General features: G+C 47.3%; 1 protein-coding gene and 1 long non-coding RNA gene across 5 annotated transcripts; one reads left to right on the top strand and one right to left on the bottom strand.

The window, feature by feature from the left end:
• Positions 1 to 36: 36 nt before the first annotated feature.
• Positions 37 to 16,070, bottom strand: VPS72 (vacuolar protein sorting 72 homolog). 4 transcript variants are annotated; one of them, XM_077990368.1, is made up of 7 exons: positions 15,878 to 16,070; positions 11,396 to 11,548; positions 11,104 to 11,218; positions 9,261 to 9,437; positions 1,881 to 2,025; positions 1,491 to 1,492; positions 37 to 647 (listed from the first exon to the last, which is right to left on the bottom strand). In XM_077990368.1, exons 1-7 carry the CDS (start codon positions 15,992 to 15,994, stop codon positions 229 to 231), a joined length of 1,128 nt encoding a protein of 375 aa, XP_077846494.1. In that variant the 5' UTR covers positions 15,995 to 16,070; the 3' UTR covers positions 37 to 228.
• LOC144331464 (uncharacterized) lies at positions 12,088 to 14,541 on the top strand. Its single transcript, XR_013398532.1, has 2 exons — positions 12,088 to 12,498; positions 14,202 to 14,541. It is a non-coding gene; the product is annotated as an uncharacterized LOC144331464 (long non-coding RNA).
• Positions 16,071 to 18,197: the final 2,127 nt, after the last annotated feature.

Raw genomic sequence — 18,197 nt, 5'->3', positions numbered from 1 at the left:
TACTTCTTGCTCCCAAACCTAGACTGGACACCAGACAAAGGGATCTTTCTATTTTATTAGATTAAAAAACACAACGAAACCTGTAAGAACTAGGGGAAAAAGAGAAAGAAATAGAGAAAAGATAGGGCAAAGATCAGAGGTGACAAAGGGGAGAAGCAGGGAGAGGAGATGGAACAGCAAGAGCCCCAATCAGGGCAGGAAAGAAGTTTATGAGGACTAGACGTCTCTTCATTTAATGACAATTTTCTGGCGCAAGGCTCGGGGCCCAGAGCCAGGGAGGGGCTCAGGAGGTGGCGGGCCGGGGCCCAGGGCTGAGGCAGTGGGTGGCAGTCCATGGGCAGTAATGTACTTCTTGTAGGCCTCGCGAATGATCTTGAAGGCTCGAGCAGTGGCGTAGGGTATGTCTGTAACAGGGTCCCGGTATAGGGCTGGACGATGGGTCACTGGACAGACCTCCCGAACAGGGACTTTTGGGGGCCGCCCTTGGGGGAACCACTCCTCGAAAGTTGCATCATCACTAAAAGTGATGAAGGTACGTGAGCAGCGAGCAGGGGCGTTGACGGGTCCCGTCCCAGCATGAGGAGTCAATGCAGACGCTGAGGGAGCAGGATCAAGTCTGAAGACAAAAGACAAAAAAGCACAAAGAGCTGAGGAGAGAAGATAACAGATACAGAAAGAAGGAAATCAGGCTGGGTGCAGTGGCTCACGCCTGTAATCCCAGCACTTTGGGAGGCCAAGGCAGGCAGATGACGAGGTCAGGAGTTCGAGACCAGCCTGGCCAACACGGTGAAACCCCGTCTGTACTAAAAATACAAAAATTAGCCGGGCGTGGTGCTGGGCGCCTATAATCCCAGCTACTCAGGAGGTTGAGGCAGGAGAATTGCTTGAAGCCAGGAGGCAGAGGATGCAGTGAGCCGAGATCGTGCCATTACGCTCCAGCCTGGGTGACAGAGGGAGACTCCATCTCAAAAAAAAAAAAAAAAAGAAAAAAGAAAAGAAAGAAGGAAACCAGATGTGAGGAAAGAGAAAAAGGAAGCAGGGTGTTGGGAACATTCTGAGGAAGCTACTAAGTGATTGATGGGAAAAAAAGCTAGGCTAGAAGGAAAAACAGGAAAGAGAAGAGAGAAGCTAAAAGAAAAAGGAATAAGAAAGAAATAGTCCAGGCGTGGTGGCTCAAGCCTGTAATCCCAGCACTTTGGGAGGCCGAGACGGGTGGATCACGAGGTCAGGAGATCGAGACCATCCTGGCTAACATGGTGAAACCCTGTCTCTACTAAAAAATACAAAAAACTAGCTAGGCGAGGTGGCGGGCGCCTGTATCCCAGCTACTCGGGAGGCTGAGGCAGGAGAATGGCGTGAACCTGGGAGGCGGAGCTTGCAGTGAGCTGAGATCTGGCCACTGCACTCCAGCCTGGGCGGCAGAGCGAGACTCCGTCTCAAAAAAAAAAAAAAAAAGAGAGAAATAAGCTGGGCTGGGTGCGGTGGCTCACACCTCTAATCCCAGCATTTTAGGAAAATGAGGCGGGAGGATTACTTTAACCCTGGGCAACACAGCAAAACCCTGTCTCTACAAAAAATACAAAAATTAGCGTGTGTGGCTGTACTCCCAGCTACCTGGGAGGCTAAGGTGGGAGGATTGCTTCAGCACAGGAGATGGTGGTTGCAGTGAGCCGAGCCTGCACTACTGCATTCCAGCCTGGGCGACAGAGTGACACCCTGCCTCAAAAAAAAAAAAAAAAAAAAAGAAAATGAGCTGAAGGGAGTGAGGAATCTGAAAGAAATCTCCAAGTGTTAAGGAGAGCTGTGTGAGACAAGCAAGCAAAATGGGGCTAAGAGAACACGAGCTGAACACACAATCTCTTTTCTGGAGATTCACTCACCCTTCTATGTCAATATTCTCTTCCTTGGGACCCGGCTCCCCAACAAGTGGCACTGTCACTGAATGATAGGTGATTATGGGCCCAGGGCACTTCCGCTTCTTATGAACCTGCTTCTTTTTGTCAGCCTCAAGCCGCTCATATGTCTCTTTAGGGTCAAAGGAAGAAATGAGGGGATGATCAGAATGCCCCTTTTTCCCACATCCCAGTTCTGTCCCACGATCTCTCAATTATCTTCCTGGCTATCTAGTCACTGCCAACTACCAGAGAGAACTATGGAAATCCCCTAAGGCCCTCTGGCACCTCCCATTTTGTAAGTTTTCTGCTTATAAGTTTTTTCTTGACATCCTCTCTGCTCATTTCTCAAGTATACCTGGGCCCTCTATACTACCTCAGAGTTGGAAGGTACGCTTTGATGAAGAGCTTATTTGCTTTCCCAGATACCAAAATCTCCTCTACAAATGCCCTGTCAATTCACCCCCATAGCTGGGTGTGCTGGCACATGCCTGCAATCCCAGCTACTTGGGAGGCTGAGGTGGAAAGATTGCTTGAGCCCGGGAGGTGGGGGCTGCAGTGAGCTGAGATGGCACCACTGCACTCCAGCCTAGGCAACAGAGTGAGATCCTATCTCCAAAAACAAAAATTAATAAAGTAGGAAATTATATTTAACTATAGAGATTTCTGGTCGCTCTTAAACAACAAGAAAATCTGGCCACCCTGGGTCTGTATTCTTACAGGGGAGCAATTAGCTGAGCTGAGTAACTGTTCCTCCTTTCAGGCACTCCTCTCCAGTTCACCACCATCCCTCTGGCTGGCTGCACACTTCATGTTACCTGCCTGGTCTCCGTGACACTGCTCTGTGGCAATGCACTATTGGTGTATATGTCTCCTCCTTAAGGGCAGTGACTATAACTCATATTGCCCAAATATTATCAGGGTGATACAGCATTCTGCATATTACAGGAACTCATTAAATATTTGTTAATGAATAAATGAATCAAGGCTGGGCACAGTGGCTCACGCCTGTAATCCCAGCACTTTGGGAGTCCAAGGTGGGTGGATCAGCTGAAGGTCAGGAGTTCGAGACCAGCCTGACCAACATGGTGAAACCCCGTCTCTACTAAGAATACAAAAACTATCCGGGTGTGGTGGCACATGACTGCAATCCCAGCTACTTGGGAGGCTAAGACAGAAGAATTGCTTGAACCTGGGAGGCAGAGGTTGAAGTGAGATTGCACTATTGCACTCCAACGTGGGCAACAAGTGCAAAACTCTGTCTCAAAAAAATAAAAAAAATTGTAAAAATTAAAAAAAAACGGGCCGGACATGGTGGCTCACACCTGTAATCCCAGCACTTTGGGAGGCCAAGGTGCGTAGATTATGAGGTCAGGAGATCAAGACCATTCTGGCCAACATAGTGAAACCTCATCTCTACTAAAAATACAAAAAATTAGCTGGGCGTGGTGGCGCGCACCTGTAGTCCCAGGTACTCTGGAGGCTTAAGCAGGAGAATCGCTTGAACCCAGGAGGCGGAGGTTGCAGTGAGCTGAGATTGTGCCACTGCACTCCAGCACAGGCGACAGAGTGAGACTCTGTCTCAAAAAAAATTAAAAAAATAAAATTAAATTAAAAAAAGAGGCTAGGCACAGTGGCTCACGCCTGTAATCCCAGCAATTTGGGAGGCCAAGGCAGATGATCACGAGGTCAGGAGATTGAGACCATCCAGGCTAACGTGCTGAAACTCCGTCTCTACTAAAAATACAAAAAATTAGCCGGGTGTGGTGACAGGCGCCTGTAATCCCAGCTACTTGGGAGGCTGAGGCAGGAGAATCACTTGAACCTGGGAGGCGGAGGTTGCAGTGAGCCGAAATTGTGCCACTGCACTCCAGCCTGGGCGAAAGAGTGAGACTCCATCTCAAAAAAAGAAGAGTATGGCCGGGCGCGGTGGCTCAAGCCTGTAATCCCAGCACTTTGGGAGGTCGAGATGGGCGGATCATGAGGTCAGGAGATCAAGACCATCCTGGCTAACACGGTGAAACCCCGTCTCTACTAAAAAATACAAAAAACTAGCCGGGCGAGGTGGCAGGCGCCTATAGTCCCAGCTACTCGGGAGGCTGAGGCAGGAGAATGGTGTAAACTCGGGCGGCGGAGCTTGCAGTGAGCTGAGATCCGGCCACTGCACTCCAGCTTGGGCGACAGAGCGAGACTCCGTCTCAAAAACAAAACAAAACAAAACAAAACAAAACAAAAAACAAAAAAACAAAAAAAGAAGAGTACTCTGGAAACCCTTCCAATGACTGAACCTCTCTTGCACTTGAACTGTTTGATAATACTGCCTTCTTTCCCTTGAGCCAATCTTCCAACCCCTCTACTTTCTTCTTCTTTTTTTTTTTTTTGAGACAGAGTCTCGCTCTGTCACCAGCCTGGAGTGCAGTGGCGTGATCACAGCTCCCTGCAACCTCCCCCTCCCAGGTTCAAGCAATTCTTCCTGAGTAGCCTCCTGAGTAGCAGGGACTACAGGCGCGCGCCACCACGCCCAGCTAATTTTTGTATTTTTAGTAGAGACGGGGTTTCACCATGTTGGCCAGGATGGTCTCGATCTCTTGACCTCGTGATCCGCCTGCCTCAGCCTCCCAAAGTGCTGGGATATCAGGCCTGAGCTACCACACCTGGCCCAACCCCTCTACTTTCAAACACTTGCCTACACCCTCTGGAATTCATGCTCTGTAATCTGCCAACTCATCTATATCCTCGAGCTCCTCACTCAGCATTCCTTCCATGATTTGCCTTACCAGAAACCTGGTCATTCACTGAGGCCACCACTCCTCTCTGCAGCCCTCTGGTGGAGGTTGCTCATTCTCTTCATCCCTACAGGATATACCTATGTCCTACTGGGTCCCACCCTGTAGCTTTCAGATCACTACTTTTCTGCCTACAAGCAAAACTCCTTTCTCTTTTGAGACCTGTGCCAAGAGTCTAGATTAACTTCTGTCCTTCCTAATCATGGTCACTCCCTCCCTCAATGAAGACTTTGGCAGTGGTTTCTACTCTTCGTCTCTACCCTAATTCCTATCATCTTAGGGTCACCCTGGTGACTTTGAAGTGCTCATGGGTAGCCCCTTCAACACTGCATGGCCACAATTTATCACCTCATCTCTAACAACCTTCTTTTCCTTGTCACTTTACTTTTATTTTTTTTTGAGTCTCACTCTCTTGCCCAGGCTGGAGTGCAGTGACGCAATCTCCACTCACTGCAACCTCCGCCTCCCGGGTTTAAGTGGTTCTCCTCAGTGATTCTCAGCCCCCCAAGTAGCCAGGACAACAGGTGCACACCACCACGCCTGGCTAATTTTTTGTATGTTTAGTAGAGATGGGGTTTCTCCATGTTGGCCAGGCTGGTCTCGAACTCCTTACCCCATGATCCGTCCGCCTCGGCCTCCCAAAGTGCTGGGATTACAGGTGTAGGCCATTGCGCCGGGCCACATTTTCCTTTTTAAAGCATGCTTAGGTTGCTCACTGTATTATTTCAATCACTTCAGTCACTCTCCTGTCAATAATTCCCTTGCCCTGATCTGGACTGCTGAGTGCTACTGGAGAAAAATAACAGCACAGACTGCAACCACCATAAATTCATTCATGGTCCTAGTCTTCAGCAGGTCCCTCAATACTGCTCGATATCCCACATCAGTAACTATTTTAAATGCTCCTCAGTCTCATCAAGCTTCCAGCTGTATCCCTAATGTTTGACAGATGGCGCCGCATAATGAAAAAGACATCAGGTGAGAACCACTGCAATGCCCTCCCTTTGGATTACAAACCTACAACTGTAAGCCACATTTTAAAATAGAGACAGGGTCTCACTATGTTGCCCAGGCTGGTCTTGAACTCCTGGGCTCAAGCAATCCTCCTTCCTTGGCCTCCCAAATTGCTGGGATTACAGGCATGAGCCACTGCACTCGGCTAAGCCACACTTTCTTTTTTTTTTTTTTTTTTTTTGAGACAGAGTTTTGCTCTTGTTACCCAGGCTAGAATGCAATGGCACGATCTCGGCTCACCGCAACCTCTGCCTCCCGGGTTCAAGTGATTCTCCTGCCTTAACCTCCCAAGTAGCTGGGATTACAGGCATGTACCACCACACTCAGCTAATATTTTGTATTTTTAGTGGAGATGGGGTTTCTCCATGTTGGTCAGGCTGGTCTCGAACTCCTGACCTCAGATGATCTGCCTGCCATGGCCTCCCAAAGTGCTGGGATTACAGGTGTGAGCCACTGTACCCGGCCACCACACTTTCTTTCTCACCTCCCCCATCTGAGGCCAATTCCTCCACCATGCTGCTCTATCTCCCAGCCTTGCCTCCCATCTCCAAAAACCTACACTATTAATAACCTTTCTTTCTTCTCTTTCTTTAAACTCAGTTGTTTCTCATGAAAGATATAGTTTCTAATTATCTTCAAATAAAATAAAAACAACTTTACCTTAATCTCAGGCCCCTCTGTAGCTTCTATTCCCTCTTCCACCCTTCATAGCCAAGCTTGCAAAGTTTTGCTCCCCAATATACTTCGATATGGCTTGGTCGCCAATAAGTGCTAAGGTCATGTCTGACCTCTATCTCACCGAAACCAATGGGCACTTCTCAGTTCTATTAATCATCATCTCAGCAGCAATCAGTAGTCACTCTCTCGAGGCATTCTCTTTCCTGGCATTTTTAACACAAACTCTCCTGGGTTTCTCCAACTCGTTGGTCACTTCCAGGCTCTTTTCAAAGCTCCTCCTCTTGTATGAAACTATCACGCTTTAGTGTCTGCAGGACTCTATCAGGCCTCTGTTTTCTCACTCTGTGCTTTCTCCCTGCATGCTCAGATGCACTCCAATATTGTTAATTACCATCCATATTCTAAAGACTTCCGAATTTATATTTTCAGCCCAGATCTCTTATTGGAACACCAGATTTGCATATTTAACTGACCTCTCATCACTGCATGAATTGCTCACAAACTCCTTAAATTCAACATGTTCAAAAATAAATTTATTTTTTCCCCACTGAACTTGCTCCTCCTTAAGGGTCTCCTAAGCCAGTTACTGACACGGAAAACCTAGGAGTCATTCTCCTTACGGTAGTCCAAACCAATCAATGTGGACAAAGGATGCAGACTGTAACTACAGTAACATCAAGGTGACCTTGTTGCTTGTGAGCCACCACACCCATGCCCAGCGAAGTTATCTAAATTGCAAAACTATTATTAGGCCGGGCGTGGTGGCTCACGCCTGTAATCCCCGCACTTTGGGAGGCTGAGGCGGGCGGATCACGAGGTCAGGAGATCGAGACCATCCTGGCCAACACGGTGAAACCCTGTCTCTACTAAAAATACAAAAAATTAACCGGGCGCGGTGGCGGGCACCTGTAGTCCCAGCTACTCGGGAGGCTGAGGCAGGAGAATGGTGTGAACCCGGGAGGTGGAGCTTGCAGTGAGCCGAGATCGCGCCACTGCACTCCAGCCTGGGCGACAGAGCGAGACTCTGCCTAAAAAAAAAAAAAAAAAAAACTATTATTAATCTGGAATGGGATGGGTCCCAGATATTCCAGGTAAATAATCTCCCACTTCTGGGAAATTACATCTGGCTTATGCATATTCAATTATGTATGGTTGGCCAAAAAGAAAAAAAAAAAGAGAGAGAGAACAACAATAAAAAGGAGATTCAGAAAGAGAAAAATAGCCAGGCACGATGGCTCACGCCTGTAATTCTAGCACTTTGGGAGGCTGAGGCAGGCAGATCATGAGATCGGGAGATAGAGACCATCCGGGCTAACACGATGAAACCCCGTCTCTACTAAAAATACAAAAAATTAGCCGGACGTAGGGGCATGCACCTGTAGTCCCAGCTACTCGGGGGGCTGAGGCAGGAGAATCGCTTGAAGCCGGGAGGCGGAGGTTGCAGTGAGCCAAGATCGCGCCACTGCACTCCAGCCTGGGCGACAGAGAGAGACTCCGTGTCAAAAACAAAAAAAGAGAAAGAAAACATATTAAATACTGTAGGTGATTCCACATGCTATTTCACCCAGAAAGTATGTACCAGGAGGTATGAATCTGCTGGTCCCTCAATTTCTCATGTACCTTTCATGATATGAGACTCTTACTACTCTATAAAGAAGTATATATTTTTGTATAATATAATACTGTACATGGTTCTATGCCTATAAACTGGAGAGGTTTTTGTTTTTTTTTGAGACGGAGTCTCGCTCTGTTGCCCAGGCTGGAGTGCAGTGGCGCGATCTCGGCTCACTGCAAGCTCCGCCTCCCAGGTTCATGCCATTCTCCTGCCTCAGCCTCCCGAGTAGCTGGGACTACAGGTGCCCACCACCACACCTGGCTAATTTTTTTGTATTTTTAGTAGAGACGGGGTTTCACTATGTTAGCCAGGATGGCCTCGATCTTCTGACCTTGTGATTCGCCTGCCTTGGCCTCCCAAAGTGCTGGGATTACAGGCGTGAGCCACTGCACCCGGCCGAGGTTTTTTTTTGTTTTGTTTTGTTTTTTTTGAGACGGAGTATCGCTCTGTAGCCCTAGCTGGAGTGCAGGGGTATGATCTCGGCTCACTGCAATTTCCATCCACCTCCCAGGTTCAAATGATTCTCTTGCCTCAGCCTCCCAAGTACCTGGGATTACAGACATGTGCCACCACGCCCAGCTAATTTTTGTATTTTTAGTAGAGACAGGGTTTCATCATGTTGGCCAGGCTGGTCTGGAACTCCCAACTGCAGGTGATCCACCCATCTTGGCCTCCCAAAGTGCTGGGATTACAGGTATAAGCCACCACGCTTGGCCCAAACTGGAGAGATTTTTAAAGCAATACCATAAAATGAAGAGATTTTTAAAGCAATTTATCTCATGAAGGACTAATCTGCTGACTTTACATTCTCATGATTATCATTAAAGTCAACATTATCACCCCCTGCTTTTTTTTTTTAAAGAGATGGGGTCTCACTATGTTGTCCAGGCTGGTTGTGAACTCCTGACCTTAAGCAATACTCCTGCCTAAATTCCCTGAGTCATTAGGTGTACACCCTATTTTATAAACAAGAAAAGCAAAATGTGAATAAGTAAAGTAATTTACCTACAGTCTGAAAGCAAGTGAATAGCAGAACCAGGATTTGACCTCAGTTCTATACAACTCTTATTTTACACCAAAGTACCTTAGCTTGTTCTTCAGAGTGCTCATAACTGCCTAGACCTTTGCACCTAATCATCTACTCTCTGCCATTTCTTCCTTCTGATTCTCTCATCCCAAATTTCCATCTCTCCAATTCTTTGGTTCTTCAGGTCTCATGGTTTTTCTCATGCCCCTCAGCCCCTCTACCCACTTTTTCTGAAACCACAGACTGACCCAGTGAACGTAAATTAAGCTCTTCTGTGATCTTGGCCTCCCGGAGCAGCTCCTCCTGGGTTAGTGGCCGCTCACAGTGGGGCCCCTTTCGCCGTCTTGACTGGCCCTGCCTCTCCTGTACCCGAAGGAACGTTTGTCGTGTATGCTCAGCTGTAGACTGACGCATGGACTTCCTACCTGGAAGAGAGTGAGATAAGAAGAAATCTTTGAATTTACGTCCACCTATTTTATTTATTTATTTATTTTTATTATTATTTTTTGAGATGGAGTCTCGCTCTGTCGCCCAGGCTGCAGTGCAGTGGCACGATCTCGGCTCACTGCAAGCTCCGCCTCCCGGGTTCACGCCATTCTCCTGCCTCAGCCTCCTGAGTAGCTGGGACTATAGGCACCCGCCACCACGCCCGGCTAATTTTTTGTATTTTTAGTAGAGACGGGGTTTCACCGTGTTAGCCAGGATGGTCTCGATCTCCTGACCTCGTGATCTGCCCGCCTTGGCCTCCCAAAGTGCTGGGATTACAGGCGTGAGCCACCACGCCCAGCCCCCATGTCCACCTATTTTATTTATTTATTTTTAAATTTTGTGTTTGGAAATAATTTCCTTTTTTTTTTTGAGACAGAGTCTCGCTCTGTCACCCAGGCTGGAGTGCAGTGGCACAATCTCAGCTCACTGCAAGCTCCGCCTCCCACGTTCACGCCATTCTCCTGCCTCAGCCTCCCGAGTAGCTGGGATTACAGGCACCCGCCACCATGCCCGGCTAATTTTTTCATGTTTTTAGTAGAGACGGGGTTTCACTGTGTTAGCCAGGATGGTCTCGATCTCCTGACCTCGTGATCTGCCCGCCTTGGCCTCCGAAAGTGCTGGCATTATGGGCGTGAGCCACTGCGCCCGGCCAGAAATCCTTTCTTTTTTTTTTTTTTTTTTTTTTTGAGATAGAATCTCGCTCTGTCGCCCAGGTTGGAGTGCAGTGGCACAATCTCGGCTCACTCCAACCTCTGCCTCCCGGGTTCAAACGATTCTCCTGCCTCAGATTCCCGAGCAGCTGGGACTACAGGCACATGCCACCATGTCCAGCTAATTTTTTGTATTTGTAGTAGAGATGGGGTTTCACCATGTTAGCCAGGATGGTCTCAAACTCCTGACCTCAAGATCCACCTGCCTCGGCCTCCCAAAATGCTGGGATTACAGGCGTGAGCCACCATGCCTGGCCTCAAAATAATTTCAAACCTACAAAGTTGCAAGAATAGTACAAGGAATACTCATGTATCTTTTACCCCATCACCTATTGGTAATATTTTGGCCCTTTTGCATTTTGTATGTGTGGTTTTTTTCTGAATGATCTAAATTAGATAACTAAAGTTGTAAACATCATGGCCTTTATCCCTAAATATTTCAGTGTGTATTTCCTAAGAATGAGGATTTTCCTATCCATAGTAAGTTATCAACATCAGTAAATTTTTTTCTTTTTCTTTTTTTTTTTTTGAGACGGAGTTTTGCTCTTGTTGCCCAGGCTGCAGTGCAATGGTGTGGTCTTGGCTCACTGTAACCCCTGCCTCCCAGGTTCAAGCAATTCTCCTGCCTCAGCCTCCCAAGTAGCTGGGATTACAGGGGCCCACCACCACACCTGCCTAATTTTTGTATTTTTAGTAGAGATGGAATTTCACCATCTTGGCCAGGCTGGTCTCGAACTCCTGACCTCAGGTGATCCGCCCGCCTTGGCCTCCCAAAGTGATGGGATTATAGGCGTGAGCCACTGCACCCAGCAACATCAGTAAATTTAACACTGATATGATATTGTATCATCATATTCCAATTTTCCCAATTGACCCAAACATCCCTACTCACTGTCAGAGCCGTCATCTTGTAGTTCTAGTGGCAGTAGTGCCTTCTCTTCTCGGGCCTTTTGAGAGCTACCAGCCGGGGTGTTGACCTTTCGAGGCCTTAAGCTCTTGAGAGGCTCCTGAGGACAGATTGGAATCAGATACCAGGGAACAGAAGAAGTAAGGAGAAATATGAGGATCTCAATGAGAGAAAACTAGCATTGCCAGAAATGGAAGTGGCAAAGGGAGTACTGGGACCTGATGAAAGAGGGAATAGGAATTGAGGAAATCCAAGAAAACTAGGACTCCTCCTGTACCTTATAGGCCTTGGTGACTACTCGGCGCTTCCTTCTTGGCTCTTCTGCTTCTCCATCGCTGGATGGTTCATCCCCTTCATCAATATCAAAGTCAGAGTCCACTTCGTCCTCTGTATCTGACTGGTCCCCTTGATACTCATCATCTCCGGATTCCTAAGGACACAGGGAGATGAGGGTTGGCTGGCAATGGAAGCCTTAATGACCCTTCAGGAAGAACAGAATCTCTCAACTTTCTTGATAAGGGTTGCCCTACTCTCCTTCCTAATCCAGTCCTTCATTTTCTTCAAGCAAGAAAACTTTCTAGCTAATGGCCTTTGGCTCCAGTACCACCTCCTTCCAACATTAATTGATAGCGCTTTACCTGCAACACACTGTGTTAAGTACTGGGAAACAAAAGGATATGGTTTGGTCTCTACTTTCAGGGGCTTACAGTAAAGGGGATAACATAATCTTACTTTTTTTTTTTTTTTTTGAGATGTGGGTCTTGGCCAGGCACGGTGGCTCATGCCTGTAATCCCAGCATTTTGGGTGGCTGAGGTGGGCAGATCACTTGAGGCCAAGAGTTCGAGATCAGCCTGGCCAACATGGTGAAACCCTGGCTCTACTAAAAATACAAAAATTAGCTGGGCATGGTGATGCACACCTGTAGTCCCAGCTACTTGGGAGGCTGAGGCAGGAGAATCACCTGAACCCAGGAGGCATAGGTTGCAGTGAGCTGAGATAGTGCCACTGCACTCCAGCCTGGGCGACAGGGCGAGACACTATCTCAAAAAAAAAAAAAAGGCATGAAGAGGAGTTAAACTATGGTTGAAAACACTGTTAGTATTTAGACAGTCAAGAGGGAAGAAGGAATCATGGGCGATGAAATAGCAGAAACAAAGGCGCAGAAATGGTAATGTGTACAGCATGTTTATGGAATAAAGATTTAGATCTAAGTAAAACTTTTCTCTATCAAGAAACCTTGTTAGCCAACTGTGTTTCGCTCCAGCACTGCCTCCTTCCAACACTGATTGCACTGTAGGACTATATGATTTGAAAAGAAGGTTGCGGCTGGGCGCAGTGGCTCATGCCTGTAATCCCTGCACTTTGGGAGGCCGAGGCGGGTGGATCATGAGGTCAGGAGATCGAGACCATCCTGGCTAACACGGTGAAACCCCATCTCTACTAAAAATAGAAAAAAATAGCCAAGCGTGGTGGCAGATGCCTGTAGTCCCAGCTACTCAGGAGGCTGAGGCAGGAGAATGGCGTGAACCCGGGAGGTGGAGCTTGCAGTGAGCTGATATCGCGCCACTGCACTCCAGCCTGGGCAGCAGAGCGAGACTCCGTCTCAAAAAAAAAAAAAAGAAAAGAAGTTTGCATTCCTGCATTCCATTTATGGAGAAACTTAAATGTCACACTAATAAACACAATTTTAACCTGCAGGCCAATAATTCTCAATCCCCTCCATCTCCTTATTTGTCCGACCATTGATAATCATTGTTTATGTAAACTAAAGTTACTGAGAGAAATATGTGTCATTCCTCAGATGTGTTGGGACAGAAAAACAGCTGAGTACTGCTACTATGGATAACGGAGAGCCACCGAAGATATAGGGGAGGGGTAACAGTATGTACAAGGGGTATTTCAGAGAGCTCTGGAGGCAGTTAGATGGCCTGAGTAGAGAATGTGAAGTACAGCCTAGACCTGAGGTGATACTGTTTAGGGCTAGAATGGCAGCCATATTAGAAAGAAAAGGGAAAAAAGTCAGTTGAGGGAGAGGGAGTCAACTGGGCTGGGTGACACCTCACACATGTGGCTCTCTCTTCAATCAGTGATGCAGACTAAAGGGCTAATCTTGGTACACATGATGCCAAAGCAAGCAAATAACACAGATGGTTGACCCTCCAAACCAGCCAGAGTTCAATTTTGCACTGATGACCATCATTTCCTCCCAATTGATGCCTGTAAAAGACAGCCTGGGAACACATTAATCCCCTCAGCCTTAATCTGGTATTAAGCCATATCACCGGAGGGTAGTAGATCAACCACACATTAGCTTAGTGCCCAATCAAAATACTTGCACTAAATTACTACCATTCCTTTGCCTTTTATTGAGTCATTAATACACATCACTAGATAAGAGAATGTTTGTATATCATCTACGAAAACCGTTACTTTTTATAATATAAGGATATAATGATAAATGCTCCCTAGGATTTAAGACTGAATAAGTTTGTCTCTCTTGAACAACTTGTATGCTTCTTTCTTACTAAAAAAAGAAATACAAGGTTTGGCTACCAGGAAGCTCACAGCTAAATTTAATATCAATTGCTATTACCATTTTAGCAGAGGTTCCTGGTACAATTACTTCTGATCTGTCTCTATTTTTACCGTTTCTACTTTTTGTTTATATTGTAAGCCTCCTTAAATCCTTGTTGGAAGCATGAAGGGTACATATTAAATAACGAGTCGTAAAATGACAGAAATAGGAAAATGGCCTTAGAGGAGGGATGAGAAAGTTCTATTTTAAACTAGTTGGTCAGGGCTGTGTCAGTAATGACTCAGTGATGTGGGGTTTTTTGTTTTTGTTTTTGTTTTTAAACGGAGTCTCACTGTCGCCCAGGCTGGAGTGCAGTGGAGTGATCCACTGAAACCTCCGCCTCCCAGGTTCAAGCTAGTAGCTGGGATTACAGGCGCGTGCCACCACGCCCAGCTAATTTTTTGTATGTTTAGTAGGGACAGGGTTGCACCATGTTGGTCAGGCTGGTCTCGAACTCCTGACCTTGTGATCCACCCGCCTCAGCCTCCCAAAGTGCTGGGATTACAGGCGTGAGCCACCACACTCAGCCCCTAAATCCTGTGGGTTCTATTCCTTAATTTATCTTCAATCTTTCTGTTTCTCTACTGCCATGCCGCCTTCAAGCCATTCTCATTACAGAGTAAGTAATCTTTCTAAAGTACAAATTTTATCGTGGAACTCGGATGACTCTTCTCAGTCCTCTGGATGAACAGCAAAACTCCTTAACATGGCTCACAAGGCCCTAATGATCTGGCCCATGCCTACTCCCTCCAGGCTTATCAATCTTTAGTCTCCTTCATGCTCTGGAGAATGAAAGTAGACTTGCAGGTCCTAGACCAGGATCTCAACGTCTTTACATACTCTCCCCGATCTGCTCTGTGGACTACCTTTCTCCTTCTCCCACTTTTCATCAAGCTAAGGTCTACTTTTCAAACTGTCCTCAGCTTAAACATCATCCCTCCAGGGATGCCTATCCTGATCAACAGCTTTGGTTCAGATGTATTACCTTAACACTCTATCTTATATCTTACACCTTGTTTTAGTCCTTATCACACATTTTGTTTGTTTTTGAGACAGAGTCCTGCTCTGTCGCCCAGGCTGGAGTGCAGTGGTATGATTTCGGCTCACTGCAACCTCCTCCTCCCAGGTTCAAGCGATTCTCTGCCTCAGCCTCCTGAGTAGCTGGGACTATAGGCGCACGCCACCACGCCTGGCTAATTTTTGTATTTTTAGTAGAGACTGGGGTTTTACCATGTTGGCCAGGATGGTCTTGATCTCCTGACCTTGTGATCTACCTGCCTTGGCCTTCCAAAGTGCTGGGATTACATGCGTGAGCCACTGTGCCCTTCCTATCACACAGTATTTTAACTGTTAACCCAACCAGTTACCCCACTGGGGCATGGAGTATGTAAGGACAGAGCACTGTTTTTAATATTCTCGGTTTCCCTAGAGCCCAATACAACCTATCACCGATGGCATGCACTGGGTATTCAACACATTTAAGAAACGGGTAGATTCAACTAAAAAAATTTAGCAAGTGGCAGCCCAGTCCGGACACCTCACACATAATGTTGAACAAAACAGACCATCCCTAACTTTATACAGTTTACAATGCAATAGGAAAACATAAGCAAGTAAGCAAACCGAATCTAATTACAAACTGAAATATGTTCTGTGGGAGAAATAAATGGGGACACTTGTTAGGATAGTCAAGGAAGGATTATCTTCCTGAGAAAACATATACATTGAGACTTGAAAGCTGAAAAAGGAGTGGGCTAATCTCTACCTTTGGAGCAGTTCCTTTCCATGTCTCAGGTGAATAATCCGGCAGTGGGCCAACAAGTATACATCCAGCGACTGACTACTACTATCTGTGTGCCTGACGTATGCTGGAGGTCAGAAGTACAGTGAGAGATGGAACTACGCAAGTATGCGGTAGGTTTCTGCCGTTCTCTGGAGTGCCTCCGCAAAGCTTCTCCGTCTCATGCCCCTTTGACCCCATCCAGAGGTCTCCCTTGTAGGACTCCACACTATCCGTCCCCCCGCCCCGCCCCGCCCCCCGGCTCCGATTCACCGCACCCATCTAGGGTATCAGCTCCCAGAGCTCCGCTCTATTCCCCGCCTTCTTCTTCTTTGTCCGGAGATCCTCCCTCCAGGGCTCCTCTTCGCTTCCTCCCCTCCCTTTTCCCAGGCTCGGATCTTGCCTCTGTGAAACCTCCATAAGTCGTCTGGTAGAACTCATCTTCCTCCTCTGCCTCCAGAAGCCCGGAAAGCCGGTTCCCAGCGGTCTTCCGGGGTGCCCGGCCCCCAGCCAAACTCATACCGCCTAAGGAGACTGCTCCGCCACCTGCAGCCCCTCACCAGCTCGCTTCTGGGAGCTCGACGCTCGACACCGCTACCTGCGGGTGGACACCAGCGGCGGAAGTCGGGCGTTTACAGGCAGAAGTAACAGAGTGTCGAGAGACTCCTACTCCCACCTTCTAAACCCTCTTTACTCTTCAGCCTCTCCTACTCCTGCGCGGAACCTCTAGGCCGCTTGCCCTAGTGCTCAATGAGTCCACTTGGTGGCACGACGACCCGCATAAACCTAAGTCAACACATTTTCTTTTATTTATTTTTGTTTTTAATATATATATATACACACACACACACATATATGTATTTTTTTCGTAGGGTCGCTCTGTCGCCAGACTGGAGTGCAGTGGCACGATCTCGGCTCACTGCAACCTCCCTCTCCCGGGCTGAAGCAATTCTCCCCGAGTAGCTGGGATTACAGGCGCCCGCCACCATGCCCAGCTAATTTTTGTATTTTTAATAGAAACGGCTTTCACCATGTTGGCCAGGCTGGTCTCAAACTCCTAACCTCAGGTGATCCGCGCGCTTCGGCCTCCCAAAGTGCTGGGATTACAGGCGTGAGCCACCGCGCCAGGCTCACATTTTCTTTTAGAAGAGGTCATTCTCCCCGGTCCAGTCCGTTTTCCACACTGCTGCCAGTAGGAAACTTTCAAATTTTCTAAAAACCCAGATTTTGCCAGTCCTCTCCTCAACATTTTTTAATGGCTCCACATCATCTACAAGATAAAGTCCAAAATCCTTGAGAAAGAAAGCATAATATTGTGGTTAAAAACACAGCCATAGACATTTATCCGAAGGAAAGGACATAATTCAACATAAGGAAGCTGATTTAGGAAAAAAAAAAAAAAAAAGGAAATCAGTATTTCCAAGAGACGTCCGCACTCCATATTTATGCACCCCCATATTTAATGCAGCACTGCTTATAGTAACCAAAATAGGAAATCAATCTAGGTGTCCAACAACAGATGAATAAAGGAAATGAGGTGTATATACACAAATGAATACTATTTAGCCATTAAAAGGAACAAAATCCTGTCATTTGCAGCAACATGGACGGAATTGGAGGACACGTTAACTGACTTAAGCCACGAACAGAAATTTAAACACTGCGTGTTCTCACTCATATGTGGACGCTTTAAAAAAATTGATTTCATAGAAATAAAAAATAGAACAGATGATACTGGGGGCTGGGAAGTGCAGGGGGAAGGAAGGGACAGGGAAAGATTTGTTTTTTTTGTTGTTGTTGTTGTTTTTTTGAGACGGAGTCTCGCTCTGTCGCCCAGGCTGGAGTGCAATGGCCGGATCTCAGCTCACTGCAAGCTCCGCCGCCTAGGTTTACGCCGTTCTCCTGCCTCAGCCTCCCGAGTAGCTGGGACTACAGGCGCCCGCCACCTCGCCCCGCTAGTTTTTTGTATTTTTTAGTAGAGACGGGTTTCACCGTGTTAGCCAGGATGGTCTCGATCTTCTGACCTCGTGATCCGCCCCTCTCGGCCTCCCAAAGTGCTGGGATTACAGGCTTGAGCCACCGCGCCCGGCCAGATTTGTTAAAAGACACAAAATTGTGGCTCACACCTGTAATCCCAGCACTTTGGGAAGCCGAGGGTGTGGATCATGAGGTCAGGAGTTCACGACCAGCCTGGCCAAGATGGTGAAACCCCATCTCCACTAAAAATACAAAAATTAGCTGGTCATAGTGGTGGGCACCTGTAATCCCAGCTACTCGGGAGGCTGAGGCAGAGAATTGCTTGATCTCGGGAGTCGGAGGTTGCAGTGAGCCAAGATCGCACGCCATTTGCACTCCAGCCTGGGAAACAGAGGGAGACTCCGTCTCAAAAAAAAAAAAAAAAGACAAAATTGGGCCGGGCACAGTGGCTCACGCCTAGTAATTCCAGCACTTCGGGAGGCTGAGGCAGGCAGATCACGGGGTCAAGAGATTATGACCATCCTGGCCAACATGGTGAAACCCCGTCTCTACTACAAATACAAAAATTAACTGGGTGTGGTGGCACACACCTGCAGTCCCAGCTACTCGGGAAGCTGAGGCAGGAGAATCGCTTGAACCCGGGAGGCAGAGGTTGCAGTGAGCTGAGATCGTGCCACTACGCCCCAGCCTGGCAACAGAGCAAGACGCCATCTGAAAAGAAAAAAAAAAAAAAAGACACAAAATTA

Source organism: Macaca mulatta, chromosome 1 (assembly GCF_049350105.2).
Source record: "Macaca mulatta isolate MMU2019108-1 chromosome 1, T2T-MMU8v2.0, whole genome shotgun sequence".
NCBI classification, from domain to species: domain Eukaryota; kingdom Metazoa; phylum Chordata; class Mammalia; order Primates; family Cercopithecidae; genus Macaca; species Macaca mulatta.
The sequence above is the reverse complement of the archived record's forward strand: the minus strand, read 5'-3'. Positions and strand labels throughout refer to the sequence as shown.

What these genes read in the sequence shown, in the direction of transcription:
- VPS72 (XM_077990368.1), bottom strand. Translation starts at nt 15,994, where the DNA reads ATGAGTTTGGCTGGGGGCCGGGCACCCCGGAAGACCGCTGGGAACCGG. An exon ending in ACAAGATGACGGCTCTGACA is followed by an intron (nt 9,438 to 11,103) that starts GTGAGTAGGGAT and finishes ACTCTCTTCCAG; the next exon opens with GTAGGAAGTCCATGCGTCAG. An exon ending in GCTTAATTTACGTTCACTGG is followed by an intron (nt 2,026 to 9,260) that starts GTCAGTCTGTGG and finishes TTGACCCTAAAG; the next exon opens with AGACATATGAGCGGCTTGAG.